This window comes from Helianthus annuus, chromosome 7 (genome assembly GCF_002127325.2).
Source record: "Helianthus annuus cultivar XRQ/B chromosome 7, HanXRQr2.0-SUNRISE, whole genome shotgun sequence".
Classification (NCBI taxonomy): Eukaryota; Viridiplantae; Streptophyta; class Magnoliopsida; order Asterales; family Asteraceae; genus Helianthus; species Helianthus annuus.
The window spans coordinates 3,267,069-3,291,909 of NC_035439.2; the positions used below are offsets into that span (position 1 = coordinate 3,267,069).

At 36.1% G+C, this 24,841-nt stretch overlaps 3 protein-coding genes and 1 long non-coding RNA gene across 5 annotated transcripts; all 4 read right to left on the reverse strand.

Annotated features, from left to right (window-relative positions):
• Positions 1-6,811: 6,811 nt before the first annotated feature.
• Positions 6,812-7,849, reverse strand: LOC110866141. Its single transcript, XM_022115445.2, has 2 exons — positions 7,670-7,849; positions 6,812-7,174 (listed from the first exon to the last, which is right to left on the reverse strand). The coding sequence occupies exons 1-2, from the start codon at positions 7,760-7,762 to the stop codon at positions 6,878-6,880; spliced, it is 390 nt and encodes a 129-aa protein (XP_021971137.1). The 5' UTR covers positions 7,763-7,849; the 3' UTR covers positions 6,812-6,877.
• A 918-nt stretch (positions 7,850-8,767) lies between these two features.
• Positions 8,768-10,018, reverse strand: LOC110866142. The gene is made up of 2 exons (XR_002551186.2): positions 9,566-10,018; positions 8,768-9,325 (listed from the first exon to the last, which is right to left on the reverse strand). It is a non-coding gene; the product is annotated as an uncharacterized LOC110866142 (long non-coding RNA).
• A 4,718-nt stretch (positions 10,019-14,736) lies between these two features.
• On the reverse strand, positions 14,737-17,393 carry LOC110867600 (F-box/FBD/LRR-repeat protein At1g13570-like). Its single transcript, XM_022116578.2, has 5 exons — positions 17,258-17,393; positions 16,196-16,814; positions 16,015-16,122; positions 15,285-15,443; positions 14,737-15,184 (listed from the first exon to the last, which is right to left on the reverse strand). The coding sequence occupies exons 2-5, from the start codon at positions 16,793-16,795 to the stop codon at positions 14,888-14,890; spliced, it is 1,164 nt and encodes a 387-aa protein (XP_021972270.1). The 5' UTR covers positions 16,796-16,814; positions 17,258-17,393; the 3' UTR covers positions 14,737-14,887.
• Positions 17,394-19,369: 1,976 nt separating this feature from the next.
• Positions 19,370-24,148, reverse strand: LOC110867601 (F-box/FBD/LRR-repeat protein At1g13570-like). Of its 2 annotated transcripts, XM_022116579.2 has the most exons (5): positions 23,987-24,144; positions 21,527-22,160; positions 20,837-20,944; positions 20,591-20,749; positions 19,411-19,810 (listed from the first exon to the last, which is right to left on the reverse strand). In XM_022116579.2, exons 1-5 carry the CDS (start codon positions 24,019-24,021, stop codon positions 19,514-19,516), a joined length of 1,233 nt encoding a protein of 410 aa, XP_021972271.1. In that variant the 5' UTR covers positions 24,022-24,144; the 3' UTR covers positions 19,411-19,513. The 2 variants fall into 2 exon arrangements, with proteins under 2 accessions (XP_021972272.1, XP_021972271.1); XM_022116580.2 differs by lacking the exon at positions 20,591-20,749 and having other exon boundaries at positions 19,370-19,810; positions 23,987-24,148.
• Positions 24,149-24,841: the final 693 nt, after the last annotated feature.

Consider the following 24,841-nt stretch of genomic DNA (forward strand, 5'->3'; position numbering starts at 1 on the left):
ACGAAGCTTACGCGGGCCGCGCGGGCAGTGCAGATCCGGTTCCTGACATTAGGATTCAGGCGACCCGCGTAAGGGTAGCCTGATCCTTAACGCGGGCCGCGTCAGGCCGCCAGATGCAGAATACGGGGACAGGAGCACTGTTTGCTATTTTAACCGACTTATATGGCAATTATGGCAGCATGGGCGCCCCCTAAACGACCCCTAGCACCCAGGGACACATGTTGATGATCAAGGAACCCTTATAGCCTTAGTTGTGATGATCTTGTGCTTCCATTTTCACTATAAAGGGCCATGAGTTGTGCACTTAGTAAACACACCTCAAACCTGCTTTCTTGATCACATCTGGAGCTCAAGAGCACTCTTCTAACATCTCTGGTCGTGTACCAAACTTCTGTAAGTTTGCCTAACCCTTTGTGGTTTAGTTTTTCATAGTTATAGCTTAAAAGTCAATCAGTCGTAATTAACGATTGACTTAGCGATAAATCACAAATGGTCCAGTGGTTTGTCGAATCAAAGGTAGTTATATGTTGGTAATCATGTGGGCTTTAAACCCCTAAAAGGGCACCCTCTGATTCCCACTCTAACTAGTCCGAATTTCGAGTCAAACTTGCTTAGAAAAAGTCAACAGAATGCTATTTTGCGATTTTATGCATAATCAGTAATGTAGATGGCATGTAACCTATTTTAACACTCATATAACATGATAATAAGTATATTAACTAGTCTAAGCTTGTTTGATCCGACCATTTACTGTTTTGAACCGGTTCGGAACCGAAAATCGCAAAACTTTGACTTTTGCTTTGACTTCAATTCTGACCCGTTTTGGTATGATTTAGATATGCCTTAGGACTCTCTTGGGACCAGGTTACATGATGGTATAACCCTCTGTAACCGGTTCGTTGTTTGTCCGAGTCTTTAGCACATTTCCGTTAAATGCTTAAAAGTTGACCGTAACGCCCCTTTTACTTTAAAACGAGAATTTTGGACATGTGAAAGGACAATAACCTTAGTTACTGATTTCTAAGCATGTCCCTAAAATTTCACTTCAATTCGAGGTCTAGAATAGGAGTTATGCTAAATAGCGCAATTACGGAAACTTTAGTAATTAAACGGCGCATTTAGCATAAAGCCTATCTAAACCCAAATTTCGACACCAAACCTTTTACACACTGATGTAAAATAATATTTTGGAATTTTAAAGATTTTTAATTATTTTTAACCTGCTCATAACCTGCGGTTATGGCATCGGTTCGGTAAATACCGAATATACCCTTTTCGAGCATAACTTGAGTTCTACATGGTATTTTGACCCGATTCCAGTTGCTACTGATTTTAAATAATAAATAGAGTATTTTGGACTTTATAAAATGTTCGGAAAACTCAGATTTCCTGTAGAACTCAGAAACCTCTTTTATAATCTTTTAAATGACCGAAATACCCCTATGGGCATATAATGGATTTACACTCGTTACGGGCATTATGGAAGGTATCCTAATGATACCACAACCTCTTTAAAGCATATTGACTTAGGAAACTTGTGTAGGACTCTTACGGTTACCCGTTACGCCTTTTGCACGCACGGTCCGGTTTATGTAACTAGTTTACATAAACTAGCCGAAACGGGTCAAACCTTATTGTTTTGACCTCAAAATCCAGAGTGTGGTTATATTACCCATATAAAACAAGTCTTCAAACTTGTTGGGTCCAAACCACATTCCATTCCCGGTTTTCGCCTTTCACGCGATTAAACCGTAATTATCCTTTGAAACTGACCGGTCTAAGCTAAGGCCAAATTAAAGACCCGTTAGGATTCTAATAGGTTGTTTTAAACCTTCGTTCCAGAATAGGAGACCAGTAAAAGAAACTTGCATTTGTTTATTAAGGATATTACTTGCTCAGGTAAATACTTTTAACTTATTTTCCCTATACGGGCTTGGGTTACGGTATATAAATTACCGCTTGGTCGGGCATTAAATCTTCCATCATATGGTGGTTAATTGAATAATTTAATCGGCCCGTTTAAATACGTTTTGTTGGCTTTACGCCTTTGGGAGCTTAATGACCATGTCCCGGATATCCTTGACAGCATTTTACGAAATGGCCACGACCTAGACACGCGGGTGTAGGCGTACACCCGTCAATGTGTCCTTAATTATAAAGGTATAGCCGTTGGTTTTCCCGCCGCGGTTTTATGCTATGTGGTGTGTCTATTAACCTTAAACCCGGCACAACCCGGGCGACCGAACGCATAGTGAACATGTAATTCTTTTACAAGATTTGATTATAAATTATCCCAAGTTATAAAGAGTTTGTGCCATGTGCATTCAAATCAATTTTATTAAACACTTTACAAAAGTGTCGGTTGAATGTATTTACCAGTGTAAACTGACGTATTTTCCCCAAAAAAGATTAATGCAGGTTCTACTCGTAATAGGTTGGCCACTCCTTAGCATCGTTAGAGTCTCGCAAGCTTGGGATGCCAATATCTGTTGAACAATTATTTTTCTATCTTATTTTGATCCCCTGTGGATTATATTTCGACGATTGTGATACTTGAATATTACATTCAATAGTTGAAATATATTTATCTTTATGCTTCCGCTGTGCATTTATATATTGTGTGGTTTGACTATATTGTTGCCAACTACGTCACGGTAATCCCCCACCGGGCCCACCGGTGATACACGTGGGAACCGGGGTGTGACATGTGGAGACTGACGTTATATTTAATTTTTATTATATAATATAAATAATCCTTAATAATATCAATTATTTTTATTTTTGTACCTTACAACAACTTTTTATTTCCTTACAGTTTATTTCGCAGAAATCTTTACTTATACCAAAGTATTTATTGCAACAATACCAATTTCCTAAAATGTCTTTACAACGTGGAGTACAGTCTTTTGGCGGTGGAACTCCAAATGCTTGTGTGTGATGGTGTTCATTTCTTTCACCTATTGATCCAAAACTAATAACATCAATTGATATGTTTATCTAAAAAGCATAACATGATAAAATGGTAATGCGTATAGAACTTACACCAATAACACACAAATAAAAATATAAAGCTTATGCAGAAGACCCTCACATGCGGTTTCATGAGCCTCGCCATTGTATGACGTTTTACTCCTATTAAATATAGATAAGAATGAAAATAGTGTGTATTATAATAGTGGAGATAGAACTATATTTATATGCACAATTGAGTATCATCTACTATGCATGTTCTCATATATTGCTTAAATCAAGGTGTTATTTTTGAGTTGTGATATACAGTGATATGTTGTGATGGAATGGGGCATCTCATCTATTCAAGAGGTGGAAGTTCAAATCTTACAAGTTGCATATATATGTGGTAAAAAGTATATTAGTATTAAGAGGTTTACTCAAAATATTTGATATTTTTAAGCGTTACCATCTATAATTCTATATATAACATCAGAATAACTTACATATTATATTAAATTATTGAATATATATATATATATACATATATATATATATATATGAGTTAATAATATCTAAAGGTTTAATATTGTTGTGGGGGCAATTTGGAGAAGATTGATCTCCAAAGTTGCCATCAAGAAAGTTGGGAAAAAAGCTGTTAAATACTTGGGGGACTACCAGTTTGGGGTGGGGGTCCCTAATGGGGGGGAGGCGGTGTTGCACAGCGCTAACAGTTTCCTTAATTCTTTTCATTCAGATGGCTCGCTGGCCATGCTCACGGTTGATTTTTCCAACGCTTTCAAGTTAGTTGACCGTTCGGTTTTGCTTCGCGAGGTCCATCGCCATTGCCCTTCCATATTCTCATGGGTTCAATTTATGTATGCCCAGCCTGCTAGGCTATACATGGGGAATGACCGCATCGGGGCGTTCATAGGGGTCCAACAAGGGGATCCCTTGGGACCTTTATTTTTTTCCCTACCCTTACACCCCTTAGTGGTTCAGGTGTAGGAAAACTGCAAACTCCCCTTCCATGCTTGGTACTTGGATGACGGGATGTTTATCCGGGATGTTGTTCATGTTGCTAAAGCTCTTGACATCATCAGTTCGGAGGGTCCAACCTCGGGGCTACGACTTAATATTAGAAAAACTGAGATATTTTGGCCGACATGCAACAGGGTGGAGGTCCGACCAGGGCTTTTTCTCAGTGAGATTGGGAGGCTAGAGAGAGGTGGCAAACTGTTAGGAGGGGCAGTCAGCCGTGATGCCAGTTTTATTAGTGGTCTAGCGGCTAAGAGGGCAACGCGGGCAGTTGACATTATAGGACACCTTCCCTTGTTGCGGGATCCTGAAGCGAACTCCTCTTGCTTAGATATTGTATGGGGATTGCAAAGTTGCTATTTGGTTTGCGAACTTTCCAGCCCCCTTTGTGGATGATGCTGTTTCATGTTTTGATAAAGGTCTTTGGGAGGCAATATAAGACATTGTCGTATGTGGCGGGCCTTTTTTCGCTGAACTCCAGTGGCGGATCGCGACCATGCCGATGCGGCTTGGTGGGTTGGGCCTTTTCTAGGCCCGGGATATGGCTGCCTATGCCTTTATGGCTTGTAGGTCTCAATCTTGGGAGTTTCAGGTAGGGGTGTTCAAAAAACTCGTGGCTCGTAGCTCGCTCGAAACTCGCTCGAAGAAAGCTCGGCTCGAAATTGGCTCGGTTATTAACGAGCCAGCTCGGCTCGGTTTGTAAACGAGCCGAGCTCGAGCTTGGTATGGCTCGGCTCGTGAGCTGGCTCGATAAGATTTACATCCTTCATTTTTTTGTCCCACATCGCTTAGAAAACAAAAACTAAGGGAGTATTCCCCCTATAAAAGAAGGAAAAGACAATGTACAAAGTGAATTAACTATCTATACTTGCATATTTAGCCATATGGTTAAATTAAATGGCAATTATGTTCCTTAGTTTATGAAGAAATTCATTTTTAAGGGCTTTTTAAGTAATAAATTTTGCGGTTTTTTGTTAGTTCGAGCTAGATCGAGCCGAGCCGAGCTAGCTCGAATTCTAATCGAGTCGAGCTCGAGCTTCAAATCTCAGCTCGATTTGAAATTCGGGCTCGAGCCGAGCCAGCTCGAATCAAGTTCGAGCCGAGCTCGAGCTGGGTCTAGCTCGGCTCGATTCGGCTCGTTTACAGCCCTAGTTTCAGGACCACATCTTACGTAACAGTGGGGTTTGTAGGACCGGTTTTGACCCCCGAACGATTGCGTATGACACGTACGACGTGCGGAATTCGTGCACGTGTGTGGACCGAACACAAAAACGTAATACAAACGTGATTCTATTTAATGATTTTACAAGTATTACACCACGACTCACCTTGAGCACTAGTTTTAACATTTGGGGAATTGGGGTTGTATTTTAATAAATCAAATGATATACACATGCTTTACTCGTCATCTTTGATTATGACCCGTCGTCGAAGACATAATACAAGCAACAAAATCTGTTCAAAACAACTTATCTTGTCAATCAAATATGTCTTATAGTGGGCATCAAATTCGGCTTAAAACAACTTATCTTGTCAATCGGATTATGTCTTATAAACTATAAGACATAAATTAAATATTGGCTTTATGAGTTGTCCAAAAATGGTTCACGAAGTCGCTAAAGGGTCGATAAGAGGGGTTATATATACTTATTCGAGGTGTGAGTGGCTTTGCATTTTGCAATAGTTGACCGAAGATATGCAAAGTCACCAAATTTAAGGCAAAATGGTCTGATTTTTTTAAGAGTAAATTGCCATTTTAGTCTCTGAGGTTTGGTCCAAATTGTCATTTTAGTCTGTAAATTTGAATGAAATGAACTGGGGAAAAGTAAAAAGTTTATTGAAGATGAGCTATTTATAACCCTAATTACAAAACAGAAAAACTAATATCCAACTGACATCCAACTAAAACAACCAACTAACTAACTGAAACAAAACTAACTACCAAATAATATAAAATACTGATTAAATAAACTAACATAGTCCAAATAGTTTTTTTTCTCCTCTGGGTCCCTGACTTTTTCATTTTCTTGTCAATTTGATCACATTGCCTAACTCAGTCTAAAAATCTGGTTATAACCAGGGGTATTTTTGGCATAACTGTTGTGTAGTGATAACCAGGGGTACTTTACAACATAATTTATAAACCTCATAATAATTTAATGCCAAAAATACCCCTGATTATAACCTGGTTTTTAGACTAAGTTAGCCAATATGATCAAAATGGCAAAAAAAAAAAAGGAAAAGTCAGGGACTCAGAGAAGAAAAAAAAACTATTTGAACTAAAATGACAATTTGGACAAAAACTCAAGGACTAAAATGGCAATTTACCCTTTTTTTTTAATTTGTTATAATAAAACGTTAAAATACCATTTTGCCCTTCATTAAAAGGAAGAAAAAGACAAAAAAGTTGGATGTTAACTGAAAAATCTGACCACATTTTAATATTGGATGAAAATAGCAAAAAAATTGAAACCACAGAGATCCAGATTCAAAATGTTTGAGTTTTGGACTAAAGTAACAAAAGTGACCAAACCTCGGTGACCATTTTTACAGTTTACTCAAGAAAATATTATTTACTCAATTCAACCATGTTAAACTTTCATATTGTTTCAGCTTTGGCTCGAGTTTATATTGATTATGACGTAAGATTTATTAATTTCAACTATATTGTTTATTAATTTCAGTTATATGGTTCATTCTTTTTTCTCACAACTTTCATAAACATAATGGGTATCAGTTATTTGCAAAATTGTTAAGTCTATCATGTTTAATAATCAGATTATGTATGGGTTGCTATACTTAACTTGTTTTTAACAAATCCAAGTTGCAATCAAAACAAAATTGTTCATATCACTAAATAGTCAACAAAACCATCAAGTGCTACGACTAATTAGTTTTGAACTGAACTAACAATGATTTTTACCATAGGTGATGCACATGTGAAACTTAAAACTATTTCCGAAATCTCCAACTTTTCATCCTCATCAACCTGATCCCATATGAGTATCCGCACATTCTTTAGTGCAGGTGACTTGGCCAAAATAAGCTTCACAACAGCCAACTCACTCTCCTCGTTGCTAATATGTAAAATCTCTAATTCGTTAAGATGCTCCAACATAATATCTGAATAATCTTCATGTGGAAAAGAGCTCGTCTCAGATTCATCAAATAAGTCATAGACCGAAAGCTACATCAAGTGTCACATGTGAGCGTATTTTGACATAAATATCAAAACAAGTAGAATACATTATAGAGTGAATTTCAAGAATTGTCCTTTATCTTTATATCCATTTTCAGGGGCTGTCCTTTATGTTCAAAATTGACGAGTTTTGTCCTTTATGGTTTCATATCATACACGTTTTGTCCTTTAGGCCTAACTCAGTTAGTTTTTTCAGTTAAATTTGGTCATGTGCTTTGCATATGAGGACATTTTTGTCAATTCAAAGGTTGCAGAAGCTTTGAGCTGTAAATCTGCGGTTGAACTTACCTTTGAATTGACAAAAATGCCCTCATGTGCAAAACATATGATTAAATTTAACTGAAAAAAACTAACTGGGTTAGGCCTAAAGGACAACGCGTGTATGATATGAAAACATAAAGGACAGCGCCTGAAAATGGGTATAAAGATAAAGGACAATCCTTGAAATTTACTCTACATTATACATAGATTCTTGTCATTTACCTCTAGCTTAAGTTTCTCCAGGTTTGGGGAGTTTCGAATTAAAAGAACAAAAAAAGGTACTGCATATTTGTGCCTAAACCATACCCATTCCATACACAAGTATTTCAAGTGGATCAATGGCGTTGGAAGCTCTTTCGGAAGTGGAAGAAAACACTTGAACCATGGACAAAACAAAGATTAGTAATAACTAGATAGTATCCCCGCCTCTAACTCCATTCAAATTGTTTGTTTTTCCATTTTGCTCCTCGCAGGGAGCAAACTGGCAACAAAACCAAAACATCAGGGAGTAAAATGGCTATTTTTAAAGGTTTAGGGCAAAACCGTTAAAGTGACCAAACCACAGGGAGCAAAACGGAAGTTTACTATTATATTTTTAGGTAAAAGATCAAATAAAAATAAAATAAACGTACGAACTGTACGAATTGAAAGAAAAGTCAAAAAGTGGCGGTGGCAATATGGTAATTATCAGCAATTTCAATAGTACTGTACTGGGGAAAAGCAAAAAGCATCTGTAGGGTAATTTTGAGCATCAATAGGGTAATTTTGAGCATCTGTAGAGTAATTTTGAGAAATGTAGGGTAATTATCAAATTACTCTAGTAGAGTAATTTTGACTTCTGTAGGGTAATTTTGGGAAATGTCTTGTAGAGTAATTTTGTTAGCATTTAGTTATGGGGTTTAGCTTTATGGTTTAGTTTTTAGCTTTTAGTTTGGGTTGGGGGGGGGGGGGTTAGGTTTTTTTAGGTTTTTGGGGGTGGGGGAGGGGGGGGGTTAGGTTTTTTTAGGTTTTTGGGGGGTGGGGGGGTTAGTGTAATTTTGATAATTACCCTACAATTTTGATAATTACCCTACACGACCAAAATTACTCTACTTGAGCTTTTACAAAATTACCCTACAGAAGTTCAAAATTACTCTACTAGAGTAATTTTGAAGTTGCTGATAATTACCAAAATGCCACCGCCACTTTTTTGACTTTCTTTCACTTCGTACGTTTTGTACGATAATTTTATTTTCACAAGAACTTAACTCTATATTTTTATTATAAACTTACAATTGACAATCTCTTAAGTAATGGACAACTCGATAAAAGACGCAGAAGTGTTTTTTCACAGGTCCGTATATCTTGCAAATATAAGGTAGTAAGGCTACCGAATACATAGGATGATGGTTGATGGTCAAGAACAATATAATTGATGTAACGAGAAGAGAGATAAGGGTAACCGATAGCTCCCATAAAAGTCAAGTGTTAATATCTTGAGAGTCTTTTTCTTCGATAAATGAAGTAATACATGGTCAATCTCAACACAGGAGCCATCTATATGCATAGAAAGACTGAACTCAAGTACTGGACCCTCGTGGATAAGAAGAACTTGGTATATCGCATAGAAAAGTTTACACCTCTCGGCCATTTCTTTCCTTTTACTTGGTTTGTCAAACGTCTGCTCCAAAACGGACAACTCAGCCCCATCATTCGATACTTGAAATGTATTCTCGTTAAACACAAGTTTAGGGATTTTGGTCCAGTGGTACCTCCATTCCTTAGAGAGGATGCTTGTTCTTGCCGCCTCTTGAATCGGTAGCAGACATAAGATGGTTTCTATTACGCCTACAGGAAGCTTGCTGATTCTATCCATCTTAGGATACCCTTATTAGCTAGCTGCAAAATTAGCTACTCTGTTTAATACAAGCATAATACATGACAGATAAACTTTAAAATGATACATTGTAGCAAGTATTGTTATGAATTTTGAAACCAAACATAGCATTTGTCAATCGAATAAATACCATGACATAGGTAAAGAAAATTCATGTTATTTTTGGAAGATCAGATATGAAAGTGATAACAGCCCTAAAATCCCCAAAAGGTAGAGAAACAAATCAGAACCAAGAAGACTACCCTTTTACACTTTTGAGGAGCAACAGCCAACGAACCAGCCACCAGCGTTGAGGAGCAGAAGCAGAAACAGCAATGGGGTTAGCAGAAACAGCAATGGGGTTAGGGTTCAAATCTAGACACATTTCGTCTCTGTATTTTATGAAGTTTGAGTCTGGGTGTTGGGGGTTTCTCATTGAGGGGTTTAAATTGGGGATCTATTATGCGAGGGAGCTTACCACTTGGCTATACTCCATACGGCCTGTTTTGGACGGTAAACGGGGAGAGGGGGAAGGGGGAAGCAGGGCTCGAAGAACGAGCCGAGCCGCGCAAGGACGCGGGGTAAGCAGAAAGGTTCTCCCTTTAGGACCGACTACAACAAGCTCACGACTCTAATAGAAAGAAAGGGTAAGCTCTCTGCTCTATTTGCTTGCAATGCTATGCCTATCAAAGTTGGCGAACGCTTCTGTAACCTTAGACTCGGTTAAACAACGTATGCTAGAACTTCCGATATTCACAAATAATTCACACCTTTCAAAAAAAAGTTAATATTTCACGTTAAACAGAATGAACCATTCATTTTTTTTCAATCCTAAAAACCTAAAAAGCAAATAAAAATGTTACAAATTTAAGATTTATTGTTTCTTAAATTAGAATTCAAAACAAAATACGAACAATTTTCGCTTTTTATATAATCTACACATATGTAGGTAAATTACTTACATGTATCTAGGGGTGTTAAACAGGTCGTGTTCGTGGGTTGACGGGTTCAACCAGACCCAAACATGACAATTTTATACGAACCCAACCCCAAAAATTGTGTCATACATATAACCTGAACACAACCCGCATATTTATGGTACCCACACCGCAACACGCACGGGCCTTATCATTGATTTGAACTTACAAAGCAAATACTATTGACACCCAAGTAAAATTCATTTGTCCCGTCTTAATCCAACATCAACCATAGTTGTTAAAAGTCATCGCCTCTTGCGTCTAGGCCTATTTTTCAAGCGAGGCGAGGCAATTGCGCCTTAAGTCAAGGCAATTGCACTTTAATTCTCCAGGTGATGGTTCTAGAACAGATTCCGGTGAGATTCTAGATCCCGGAGAGTTTCCGGCCAAATTCTCTAAATTCCGGCAATATTCCAGCTAAATTTCTACTTTTATCTGACGGAAACTACTTTTCTACACTAATATTTTAGAACTTTTGGTATTAACTAAATGATATAAAATGTTATATAATAGCTTTCGTTTATTTTATTTGAAGAATAGTGTTAATTTTCTAATACATAAAATAATTTTTATTTTTATTTTTTTCGTTGTGCGCTTTTATTTTCTTAGGCCCTCACTTTTCTTACGTCTTGCGCCTAGGCTCCAAGCAAGACCTATGCGCCTTGAATGCGCCTAGCACCTTTAGGTAGCGTTTGGTATGAAGGAATGGAAGGTGGAATGGAATGGATCATTCTGATGGAATGAAAAGAAACATGTTTGGTTATCATGTGGTAATGGAATGGAGCATTCCAAAGGAATGCAACTCCTTCCAAATATAATAATTTTCATTCCTTGGTATGTAGGTGTTTTTTTCCATTCCTTCAAGGAATGGAAAGAAATATCTTCTTCATATTATTATTATTATTATTATACTTATACTTTTATTTATATTTATATTTATATTTATTAATATTCATACTAATATTAATATATATCAAAAATCTATAACATTAATATATTATTATTATTATTATTATATATATATACTTATACTTTTATTTGTATTTGTATTTATATTTATTAATATTCATACTAATATTAATATATAAAAAATCTATAATATTAATATATTATTATTATTATTGAGGCAATTATATTTTTGTCGTTTTTAATACAGTTGTGTTTCGTTACTTCATCTTTTTTTGTTTATCAAATTGTACAAAGTTATGATTCATTATATTCACATATGATTAACCAAACATCACAATGAAATGGAATGATCCATTTCATTCCGTTGTCCATTCCATTACTTCGTCTATTCCATTCTCTCATTTATTCCATTACCCCATACCAAACCAAACAGACTCTTAATAACTATGATATCAACACGTCAAAAGGGATTGGTTGTATTTGAGACAATGCATTGTTTATGTATTAGATATCTCACTCTGAGCAATTTAGAACGTTGTGAGATTTGTTTAACGTGGTATTAGACCCATGTTATTTTTAGTGGGTGTCGATGATTTTACTATTGATGTATATCACTCGATTATAGATTTTTTATCATTCATCTGGTTTGGATTGAGTCACATAATAAAAATATTAGAGTAAATTGTCATTTTGGTCCCTGAGGTTTGGTTACTTTTGCATTTTAGTCCAAAACTCAAACCTTTTGCATCTGGGTCCCTGTGGTTTCAGTTTTATTGTCATTTTGGTCCAAAAATGAAATCAGGTCATGCTTGTCTTATAAAATCCTGTAATTTTGTCATTTTCCTCAGGGGCAAATCAAGTCATATTTGTCTTATAAAATATGATATTTATTTATAAAAAATAAATGATCATTTTGCCCTTGCCGAAAATGACAAAATAACAGGATTTTATAAGACAAATATGACATGATTTCATTTTTGGACCAAAATGACAATAAAACTAAAACCACAGGGACCCAGATGCAAAAAGTTTTAAAGTTTTGGACTAAAGTGGCAAAATTGACCAAACCACAACGACCAAAATGGCAGTTTACTCAAAATATTATATGAAACATAATCAGACATTGGATAATAAAAGGGAGTTAATATATTCACACATCCCTCCCCTCTATCTCTCTCTATACATACACTGATATATTTAGATGACAAAAGATCAAATACAAATAAACTTAACATACTAAACATACAAATTGAAGGAAAAGTCAAAAAGATAAGGTGACATTTTTGTAATTACCACCAACTATCAAAGTTACTATACAAATGTGAACTCAACCAAAAATACCTAAAAAACACAATTTTTTTAATATTTTTTTATAAAAAATCGCTACATTTTGTTACAATTTTTTTTGCTACTAAAAGTAGCGATTTTTTTATAAAAAATATTAAAAAAATATTTTATGTGTTTTTTTTTTTGTTTTTTTTTTAGATTTTTTAGGTTTTTTGGGGGTTTAGTTTTTAGCATTTTAGCTTGGGTGGGGGAGGGGGGTTTAGTTTTTTTTTTTTTTTTTTTTTTTTGGGGGGGGGGGGTTTGGGTTTTTTTAGGCTTTTTAGATACATTTGTAGAGTAACTTTGATAGTTATAGATAATTACAAAAATGTCACCTTGTCTTTTTGACTTTTCCTTCAATTTGTATGTTTAGTATGTTAAGATTATTTGTACAAGAACTTTCCCCATATTTAGATAGAGATAAAGTGAAAAGGGATGTGAAATAAGATTCAGCGGTGTGAGAATAGCGGAAGCCATAATAAAAATATGTTATATACGATGTAGGACAAAAAGTTTTGTGGAAAATCGTGGCTTCCTAGCCCACACGGAGTGGTGGACGTGAGATTTTTCACTGGCGCGGGGGGGGGGGGGGGGGAATGTTTGAGTGATGTGGCGCAAGTTGATTTGTGGTTTGTGGTAAGAGATTTGTGATTTGTGAGTTTTTTTATTTTTTTTTAAACACTAACAAAAAAGGTGGGGCCCTTTCCACGCCCAACACCACTCATGGTTTTTTAGGGCTTGAAGGTGACTGTCACATGACATTTCAATCAAATATGCCTTTTGAATCAATATTTTTGGTTAGGGTGATATGAAGAAGTTAATTTTCGTTTGGAAGGATTATAGGAGATCTTTCAAATGAATTTGTTATGGAGTTATCAAGTCAAGTTTTCTTTTCTTTTAAAAGTTTAAATTCAAATCAACCAAGTAGTTCTATGTATATGACTAATCAAGTAATCAATATTAAAAGTTCTAAACAATAAACTTGAACCAATCAAAATATCAAATGACTAAACATGCTATGCAAACTTGTAAGATGTGTTTTTTTTAAATGGAAATTATTGTGGTTCGTGGGCTTACTTCTGTGTTAAATGTTTTGTCAAAAAATTGTATAAAGAAGTGCATGCTCCATGAAAATTGAAAAACTGCTTATTTGTTTCAATTGTGTTTGTTACAATTTATTCTCTTCAATGTACTTGTTAGTTGCTCTTCATTGAGTTAAAGTACCGGATAATAGGGGTGTTCTTCAGGTTATATTTTCGGGTTTCGGGTTTTTCGGGTCGGGTTGTTCGGGTTTTAGGCTAGGATAAAGTGACCCAATAACCGACCCATTTAAAGTTCAGGTTGTTTGGGTATGGGTTATTCGGGTCAGTTCAGGTCAGGTTGTTAAGTTTTCGAGTTTCGATGTAAAGAAATAAGAATGTTTTTTTCACAAAATATCATTAAATATATTATGTTTATCACCACAATTCAAACATCATTTAATAAAATATGGTATAATAGAGTAAATTGCGAAAATGGTCCCTGAGGTTTAGTCACTTTTGCCACTTTAGTTCAAAACTCAAACCTTTTAAATCTAGGTCCTTGTTGTTTCAATTTTGTTGCTATTTTCATCCAAAATCAAAATCTGGTCAGGTGTTAACTGGAAAATCTGACCAAATTTTGATTTTGAATGAAAATGGCAACAAAATTAATACCATAAGGACCCTAATTTAAAAGGTTTGAGTTTTGGATTAAAGTGGGAAAAGTGACCAAATCTCAGGGACCATTTTGACAGTTTACTCGGTATAATAATATTCAAAAGTCTCAAAACTTAATGTTTCAAATATAAAACACTCCAAATCAAATCACATCCATAAAAAAGACAATTAATGTTCGGGTTTTTATTCGGGTTTCGAGTTTCGGGTCGGGTTGTTCGGGTTTTTTGGTTGGGAAAAAGTGACCCAACCGACCCATTTAAGGTTCGGGTTGGTCAGGTTTTGGTTATTCAGCTCCGGGTTTTTCGGTTATTCTCTAATTCGGGTTCAGGTGGCTTCGAATTCAGGTCGGATTTCGGGTTTTGAATAAAAAAGGACAGCCCTACCGGATAATAATTAGCATGACAATGTAACTAGTGATTAAACTTCTAGCAAGTGATAAGTGTGGGGTTATTTTTCCAGTGCTTATGGTTAATACTTAATAGCCATATGCTTTTTCATTCCAAATCACAACCTCTCCCTTAGCACTAAGACCCGAAAAAACACAACATTTTAACAAATTGAAGATGCAAAAGATCATCCATATCCAAACCTCATACCAAACTGAAACAAATATGTTCATTTCGCTAAACCGTCAACAAAAGAGAACAAAACCACGCTAAATGCACGACTCATTGGACTAAAACTTCCCGACGCTGATGTCTACCACATGTGATGCGCAAGGGGTACAATCACATACAAGGATTTTCAAAATCTCCGCTGCTTCATCCTCATCAATACAACGATGTGGATTTATCCTCACCTTCTTTAGCACAGGTGACTTGGCCAATACAAGCTTCACAAAATCCAACTCATTCTCTGTGTCGCCAAAATGTATAATCTCTAATTCGTTCAGATGCTCAAACATAATATCCGAATAATCTTCGAGTGTAAAGGAGCCAAAATCCTCTTCGTCAGGCCAATCTATGTCTTCCATCTACATGATGAAGTGTCGCGTGTGAGTGTAATTTGAGATAAAGATCAAAACAAGTAGAATACAACACAGACTCTTGTTAGTTGTTAGTTGTTAGTTGTACCACTAGCTGAAGTTTCTCGAGGTTTGGGGAGCTTCTGATCAAAGGAACAAGAAAAGGCAACCCATGTTTGTGACTAAAGCAAAAAAACTTCATTCGCAAGCATTTCAAGTGGACCAATGTTGTTGGAAGCTTTTTCGGTAGTCTCTCTGGTTTAAAACACTGGAACAATAGACAAACCAAAGATTAGTAATAACTAATAAGCAAACCAATGTATAATCAAGTATGCAGTATGCATCATGTGTAGGGGTGCAAACGAGCCGAGCGGCTCGCAAGCTACTCGAGATCGGCTCGAGAAAAAGCTCGAGCCCGAGCCGAGCTTGAGCCTAAAATAAAGCTCGTTTGTTTATCGAGCCTGAGCTCGAGCCTCGCATGTGAAGCTCGTTAGGCTCATCGAGCCTTAGTGTAAATGAGACGAGTCGAGCCGAGCTTATTCAAACTTGTTTACAAGCCGACATCGAACCTAAAAATAAGCATATTTAGTAAACGAGCCCGAGCTTCACTTATCGAGCTCGCGAGCCTGAAAAGTCTAATATTTATATAATTTTTATTTAATATATTAATTAATAGATAATAAACGAGCCGAGCCTGAGCCGAGCTCGAGCTTGAGAAAATACAAACGAGCCGAGCTCGAGCCCGAGCTCTCATAAGTTAATCGAGCTCGAGCTCCAGCCTGGTCAAGCTCGGGCTCGGCTCGGCTCGTTTGCACCCGTAATCATGTGGATAAAATTACCTCAACGGTGTAAAGCCGAACAGACAGATATTCAATCAGCGGTAAACACTCAAATAGATCAACAATGGTGGAACCTCCACAACCAATGATAGTCGCACCATCGCTATGCTGCAAAAACTAAAATGGTTAGATAAGTTATGAAAGACAATGAGATTGACATTTTATTTTTTTATAAACTTACGAGAGACAATCTTTTAAGTGACGGACAGCTGGATAAAAGACGTATGAGCGTTTTGTCATATGTCGATATACGTCGCAAATATAAGGTTGTAAGGCAAGGAAACTCATAGGATGAAGGGTCATGGAAAAGAGTACAATCATAGAGATACATTTCTGTTACTTGACGAAACGAGAAGAAAGAAAATGGTAACCTATACCCGTCATACATATCGTCTAACTCAAGTTTTAACATCTTGACAGTATTTTTCTTCGACAAATGAAGTAGTATGTGGTCAATATCAACACACGAGTTATCTACTTGCATCTCAAGGGTGAACTCATGGATCGGACCCTCATGTATTAACAAAACCTGGCATATAGCATGGAAAAATTTACTTCTCTTGGCCTTTTTTCTCCGCTTACTTGGTTTGTTAGAAACAGACAGCTCGGCCCTATCGGTTGATACTTGAAACTGATCCTCAATAAACACAAGTTTAGGGATTTTGATCCAATGGTACCTCCATTCCTTAGAGAGGATGCTTGTCCTTGCTGCCTCTTGAATCGGTAGCAGACATAAGATGGTTTCTATTACACCTACTGGAAGCCTGCTGATTCTATCCATCTTAGGATACTCTTATTAGCTGCAAAATTAGCTACTCTGAAAACCGATTTAAGATAAACACACACACACAAAAGAAGCATAATGCATTAAATTAGGGATGAGCTCCGTACCGACCGATACCGGAACCGAAAGTATCGGTACCGAAAATCCCCAAAAGTAGGTACCGGGTACCGAATATACCCGGTACGACGGTACGGTTTGGTACCGGTTCGGTGCAGGTACGATACCGGTATTTGAGGGTAAAAACCGGTAAATACCAGTACCGAACCGGTACTGTACCATGATACAAAAATGAAACAGACATAAAGTTCTACCAGCCTTAAAATCTCCAAATGATAGAATCAAACAAAACCAAAACCAGAACCAAGAGCAAGTAGTTTTCAGTAAAAAAAAAACATGTAAAATAAATAAAATTTCCCAAATTCAGTAATCAAACAAAGCGTATAATGTATAAGAACTAACCGAAATGGGAAGAAGAGAATATCTGTTGCACTGCTGGCGAAGCAGATGCATACGCCGGAATAGGGTTAGGGTTCAAAACATCTCATTATACACAAGACGATGGTCACTTTTTTATGTTAAGTTTTTGGGATTCAATTTATACCCAACTTTTTTATTTGATAAATTCTTATTTTTGTTTTTTTTTTTATAACTTTGACATATAATGTTTTATTAAAAAATATTTTTATCTATGTTTTAGTATAAATTTTATAAAAAACGAAATATAAATTTTATAACGAATTATAAAACGTTATATTTGATACAGCTCCGTTTTTTTATAAAATTTATATCAAAACGTAGATAAAAATGAGCACATCGCAAAACCATATTCGCTTTTTAATAAAGGCAAATTGGATTTAAATAACTCAACTTTGTCAATTTGGTTGATAATGATCTCAACTCAGTTATTAGCCGATAATAATCTGAACTGGTCCACTTTTGGCCGATAATAGTCCACCGTTAAAAATAGCTTAATGGAGTTAAGCTTTTTTCCGAATTACAAACTGATGTTTTATGGATTTTGATCAGAACGAGGATACGAGTCGATTTATGTAAAACTTACCACGAAACGATGCTTCAAACGACTTGATTTTTGTTAATTGAAAGTTTAAACACCCGAATTGAAGCACCGTTTTCGTCGTTTGGGGCAGTATTTCAAGGTAAATTTTACATCAATCAACTCGTATCCTCGTTCTAATCAAAAGCCCTAAAACATCAGTTTGTAATTTGGAAAAAAAAACTTAACTCCGTTAAGCTATATTTAACACAAACTATTATCGGCCAAAAGTGGATCAGTTGGGATTATTATCGGTTAAATTAAGAAAGCTGATATTATTTAAATCCAATTTGCCTTCAATAAAACATTATATATTGGAAGTTATAAAAGAAAAACACAAATACGAATTTGTTAATGTCAAATCATTTGGTATAAATAGCAAAAAGTTAGTGTAAATGGTAGGATCCTTAAGTTATTGAGGGATCTCAACATTAAATTACACTATTAGTCGTTTTCAAGTTTTCACCTTGAAATTTATAAATTATAATAGTTGTCCTTTATTACAAAACTTTTCTCAATTTTTATCTTTTACATTAGTTGTCTTTAAATTTTTGGGTTAGCTGTTTGCGAAATGACAAAACTACACTTAAAGGACGAAAAATATAATTTACTCTTATAATTTACGGATCATATAACACTTTTCATAAAGAACTTTGCATTATTTAAGGGTAACTTTGTCATTTTACACACAAGTAACATCAAACTTTAACGCGTATTAGTGTAAAGAATGTAAGATTCGATAAAGGTGTCATTATTAGTTTTTTTCATTCGGTGTGGGTTTTTTTTTACCAGAGTTGCATGTCTTTTACTATAGTTTTTATTGCATTTTAACCACAATTATCAATCAATGTGTAATTTATAGTAACCAAGTATAATTGCATAAAATACACAGTACACAGTAACATATTCACAACGTTCCAATACACATTGATAGGTTACAAAAATTATTAATCCTCTCATTTGTTGCATTCAGTAATTATATTCTTTCACATAGTATTTTCTTACAAATTAGTAGCCCCTAGCTTCGGCCTTTGAGGGACAAATGAGCATGTTTAGGTTCACGGGCCTAGTCTAGCATGGTATATGAAGCTCGGACTAAGATGAGCTAAAATTTAGGCCCAAACTCATTTAAGTTTTTTTTTGAACGGCAAAGAACGACGTGTCAACCATCTTGACACCGGACGCTGTGGCCAAGGTCGGCAAGGAACGACGTGTCAACCACCTTGACCGCCGCCAGCCCCTTGGCTCTCCTAGATGCGAGGAAACCCGACCTCCACCCGCCCGAAGGTACGACAGTGGAATAATTGGTAAAACCTCGCCTCACGAACCGGCGCCACCCGTATTCTCCCTTCATCTGGATGACGCTGAAAATAATGGGGAGAGTGGGAGTCAAACCTGTGTCACAACAAACACCAAGTTTTTCCCCAACCACTCCACCACTACCTCATCTGGGTTAACTCACGTTTACTAGGTATGACTTCTTAAGCAAGCACTAAATACTAATTATAATAACCTAGTTATCTAAATAAATTCTTTGTGACAGAATAGCTTAAATCCATCTGAAAACATCATGCAGATCGAAACAACTTTGTTCAATTCACAAAAACAGTCAAAAAGAACACAACAAAAACAGTAAAAAAGAACATAACAAAAACACACGACTAATTAGGCTCCAAATGTATGACGACTTCTCCTACCGGTGCTGCGCATGGAGAAAGCGAAAGGCTTTTTAAAATCTTCGATTCTTCTTCTTCATCAAACTTAACACATGGGAATATGCCCACCTTCTTAAGTACAGGTGACTTGGCCAATATAAACTTCCCAAAGTCCAACTCATCCTCCGCGTCTCTATAATTCAAAATATGAAATTCGTTTAGATGCTCCAACATAATATCTGAATAATCTTCTAGTGTATAGGCGCCCATTTCATCTTCGTCAAGCCAATAGTCTTCATACATCTACACGATGAAGTATCTTGCGTGAGTGTATTTTGAGTAGGGTGTAAATGAACCGAACGCTCAGCGAACAGTTCGTGAACCGTTCTGCGAGAAGTTCGTTTATGCTCGTTCGATTAGCTTATCGAACGAACACGAACAAAAAATTTCGTTCGGTTAGCTTAGCGAACGAACACGAACACAGGTCTCGTTCGTTCGACTGTGTTCGTGAACGTTCGGTAATATGTTCGTTTGATTATATTAAAAATTAATAAATAATAAACCTTTTTATCCAAACATATTAAAAACTTAAAACCCTATTTTTTTCTTAGTTAGCTAAAATTTGGCCATTCTAAGACATTTTTGGGGATAATTATGTCTAAGTTAGTTAAACTTTATTCATTGCTTGCTTGCTTGCTGGTGTGGTAAACTTCTTGTGTTTTGATTTATCATTTGATGGTTGTATTTAACTACTTATATCCAATGTTTAATGATAACAATATTTTCATTTTTTTTATTTTCAAGTTAAACGTTCGTTTGCGTTCATTTTTATTTGCTTGCGTTCGTTTGTGTTCGAGACCAGTGTTCACGAACTGTTCGTGAACAATTGAATTTCCTTAACGAACGAACACGAACATAAACTTATGTTCGGTATGCGTTCGTGAACAGTTCACGAACATGTTAATTTCCTTAACGAACGAACACGAACATGACCTTGTTCGTGTTTGTTCGGTTCGTTTACAGCCCTAATTTTGAGATAAGAATCAAAACAAGTATAATACAATATAGATTTTTTTTATTTACCACTAGCTTAAATTTCTCCAGGTTTGGGAAGCTTCTAATCAAAAGAGCGAGAAAAGGTAACCCATATTTGTGACTAAAGCAAAAGTGATCCATACACAAGTATTTCAAGTCGACCAATGCTGTTGGTAGCACTTTCGGAAGTCTCTCTGGAACAAAACACTTAAAACCATAGCCAAAACAAAGATTAGTGATAACTAATATACAAACCAAAGTCTAATCAAGCATATACCATGTAGATAAAATTACCGTCACGATGAAAAACCTAACAGAGAGAAATTCAATCATTGGTACACACTTGAATAAATCAACAATGGTTGTACGTCGACTATCTGAGATAGTTCCACCGTCACAATACTACAAAAATTTACAATATTTAGATAAGTTACAAAAGGCCTTGGGCATAGTTGTCAATAGCAAATAGCGGACGATAGCGACAAGCTACCAATACGCTACATAGCGATGGCGATGAAATAGTGGGCGCTATTTTATGTTTAGCGGTACACTTGAAGAAAGCTGTAGAAATATTTTATATGTATATTTTATCAAAATACGCTTTATTTATCATTTAAATACGCAATTAATACAGAAAAAAAACCCCTAAAATCCCGCTATGTATATTAAAAAAAAAACCTGAAATCCCGCTAATTTCACGCTAGGGAGTCGCTAACAATCAGATTGCAAGATAGGAGCCAACACCACTTTGGTGGGGTGGTAGGGGCTTTGTGCCTCTTGGGGAGAGATCAGGGTTCAATTCCTGGCATGGGGTAAAATTTGGTGTAATTTAAGAGTAGTGTTATGTAACATTTGCTGTTAAAAAAAAAAGATTGCCAGATAGGGTCGCTCCGCTATGAAGCGCGCTATAACGAACGCTATTATCGCTATTGACAACAGTGACCTTAGTAAATGGAAGTGGTATTTTATTAATTATGAACTTACGAGCATCAATCTCTTAAGTACCGGACAACTTGATAAGAGACGCAGAAGCGTCGTGTCATATGTCGATAGACCGTTCAAATATAAGGTTGTAAGGCAACTAAATTCAGTGAATGGACGCTCATGGAAAAGAGCACAATCATTGAGATACAACTCCGTTAGTTGATGTAACGAGAAGAGAGAAATGGGCAACACATACCCCTCATAGCCATCACCAATAATATCAAGATTTAACATCTTGAGAGTATTTTTCTTCGACAAATGAAGTAGTATATGATCAATCTCAACACCCGAGTCATCCACTTGCATATCAAGGGTGAACTCATGGATCGGACCCTCATGTATTAACAGAACCTGGTATATAGCATCGATAAATTTACTTTTCTTGGACATTTTTCTCCTTTTACTTGGTTTGTTATAAAGAGAGAGCTCAGCCCTATCAGTCTGATCGGTCGACACTTGAAACTCCTTCTCAATAAACACAAGATTAGGAATTTTTGTCCAAAGGTACCTCCATTCCCTAGAGAGGATGCTGGTCCTTGCTGCCTCTTGAATCGGTAGTAGACATAATATGGTTTCTATTATGCCTAAAGGAAGCTTGCTAATTCTATCCATCTTATTAGGATATTCTTGTTGACTGCAAAATTAGCGACATTGAAAATTCTTTTAAGAATGAAACAGATATGAAAATGAAAGACGAAAATCAAAGTTTTTCAATCGATAAAACCATGTAACATAAACAAAAGGCGAATTGGAAATAAATAATCCCACATTCCCACCTGACTCAATTTGGCCGATAATAATACCAAGTCAGTTATTGGTCGATAATAATCCGAACTGGTCAATTTTTTTTGGAAAATAGTACGCCGTTAAAATAGCCTAACGGAGTTAAGTTTTTTTTCCGAATTACAAACCGATGTTTTAGGGCTTTTGATCAGAACGAGGATACGAGTCGATTAATGTAAAACTTAACTCGAAATTGTGCTCGAAATGGCTTGATTTTTGTTAATTGGAAGTTTAAACACCCGAATTGAAGCATCATTTTCGTAGGTTGGGGCAGTATTTCGAGGTAAGTTTTACATCAATCGACTCGTATCCTCGTTCTGATCAAAAGCCCTAAAACATAGTCACAGGAAACGCAAAAATACCCTTGTATTTCGTACCAGATTCGCCGTACCGAATCGGGGTACAGAGTCGTCCCAATCGCCTCCGGTACGCATACCGGATCGCTAATTTGGACCGTTCCCGATTGTGTACCATAGTAGCATCCCAAACAGTGAATACCCGTTTTTAATTAATAGGAAACACGTTTCCGTTTGTAGTGTACCGGTGTTCTGGCATTCCAAAAGTCAGATTCCGGTACAACCAGGACCTGAACAGTTTTTCCCTCCATTAATTTTTTCTCGCTTTTTATAGGTAACTGAACAGTTTTTCCCCCCAATAACTTTTTCCCATGTTAACTATAAATACATGTTGTAACAATCAATCTAGCACACAGAAAATTTTTTCCCGCTTTTTAAACTGTAAGCGAGCGAAAAATTGGTTTTTATACATTCAAACATCAGACTTCAGTCTCGTTTCTCAGAAAGTTACAATTTTGGGCCAACAAAAAAATGGGATATGAATCCAGAAAATGATTACTTGGAAGGGCCTAGTTCGAGGTACGAAGATATGAGATGGGAAAACTTAGAAGGAGAAGAACTATAGGACAATGGCAACCCAAACGGAAAAAAACAAAGGATAGATTGAGTTTTATGAAATTTATGTATTGATTATGAATTTTCTTTTATGAAGTTTCTGTTTTGAATTTTGATTATGTTTTTGAAAATTTAATGAAAGATCTATTTTATACTTTAGTGTATATATGATATGTGTACCAAACTACGGTGGTACGCCATAGGATACACCGTACCATGTACCGAATTAGCGTTTCCCAAATGAACCTACCCCCCAACGTACCGATTTTTAGAAAGGCCCGAATTGCGTACCCGTTTTCATACCGCGTACCGAAGCGTACCGCGTTCCATGTAACTATGCCCTAAAACATCGGTTTGTAATTTGGAAAAAAACTTAACTCCGTTAAGCTATTTTAACCGCGGACTATTTTACAAAAAAAAATGACCAGTTCGAGTTCGGATTATCATTGGCCAATAAATAACTGACTTAGGATTATTATCGGCGGCCAAATTGAGTTAGGTGTGATTATTTATTTCCAAATTGCCTAAACAAAAACCCAAGAAAATAAAATGAATTTGAACCAATTAGGTTAGTAAATGTATCAACGAAAATTAACCGCACATACTTGTTTATGAATTTTGAAATCGAACATAGGAGTTGTCAACTAATACGACGTCGTAGGTAAAGAAAAATCATGTAATTTTGGAAGACAAGATATGAAAGTGATAACAGCCCTAAAATCCCCAAATGTAGAGAAAGAAACAAAATCAGAACCAAGAAGACTACCTTTGACACTTTTGGTATGTATAACGACGACGCATAAGCAGCACCCAACGAACAAGACACCAGCATCGACGAGCAAAGAAGCATAGACAGGAATGCGGTTAGGGTTCAAATCGAGCGGAAGTTATCAATTGTTCTAATTTTCTAGACTAAATTTTGCCATGAGGCTCCTTGTGATTTTCAAAGTTCATCTTTAATCCTTACTTTTTAATAAGAGTTTAAAGGTTTGAAACGTCCCATTTTAGTACAAATAGTTTCAAACATTGTCATTTTAGTCAATTGGATTAATTTCATCTACTTTTTCTGTTAACTAGAAGGCAATTCGGTTATTTTATATGTAACTCGGTTAACTAGAAAGGCAATTCGGCCATATAAAAAGACCGAATTGCGCTTTTAGTTAACTGAAAAAATGGATGAAGTTAATCCAGTGGACTAAAATGGCAATGTTTCAAACCTTTCGACTAAACTGGCAAAATGACCAAACCACAGAGATTAAAATGGCATTTAACTCTTTTAATAATTACACATATACTCCATATGGTTCATTTAACTGTAATGTTAGTGGTTCTTGGAACGGATGGACATTAATTTTTCTAGTTAACTTGTGTGAAACATCCTTTTTCCTTAAAAAACGAAAAATAATAATAAAACGGGACCCACTCGTCTAATCATCAAAACCTTTCTTCTTCTTCACACAGTGGTGTCGAAGTTCCTCTTTCGGACTAGATTCATTTTTCGGCATCAAGTCCGACGATCTTAAATTGATGACGGTTAGCAATCTTCTCTATTGTCTTGTTTTCAGAATATAAATAACCACCTAATGAGAAAAACGTAACCCGTTTGAATAACTATATCGAT

Excerpts from the sequence above, each read along its gene's own strand:
- LOC110867601 (XM_022116579.2), bottom strand. The coding sequence starts at position 24,021 with ATGCGTCGTCGTTATACATACCAAAAGTGTCAAAG. Across the intron at positions 20,945-21,526 it reads TACTTAAGAGATTGATGCTC|TATTGTGACGGTGGAACTAT; the intron begins GTAAGTTCATAA and ends AAATTTTTGTAG. Across the intron at positions 19,811-20,590 it reads TGGAGAAATTTAAGCTAGTG|ATGTATGAAGACTATTGGCT; the intron begins GTAAATAAAAAA and ends TTCATCGTGTAG.
- LOC110866141 (XM_022115445.2), bottom strand. The coding sequence starts at position 7,762 with ATGGAATGGGTATGGTTTAGGCACAAATATGCAGTACCTTTTTTTGTT. Across the intron at positions 7,175-7,669 it reads TGGAGAAACTTAAGCTAGAG|CTTTCGGTCTATGACTTATT; the intron begins GTAAATGACAAG and ends CACTTGATGTAG.
- LOC110867600 (XM_022116578.2), bottom strand. The coding sequence starts at position 16,795 with ATGGATAGAATCAGCAGGCTTCCAGTAGGTGTAATAGAAACCATCTTA. Across the intron at positions 16,123-16,195 it reads CACTTAAAAGATTGTCTCTC|CATAGCGATGGTGCGACTAT; the intron begins GTAAGTTTATAA and ends TAGTTTTTGCAG. Across the intron at positions 15,444-16,014 it reads TTCGGCTTTACACCGTTGAG|TGTTTTAAACCAGAGAGACT; the intron begins GTAATTTTATCC and ends CTATTGTTCCAG.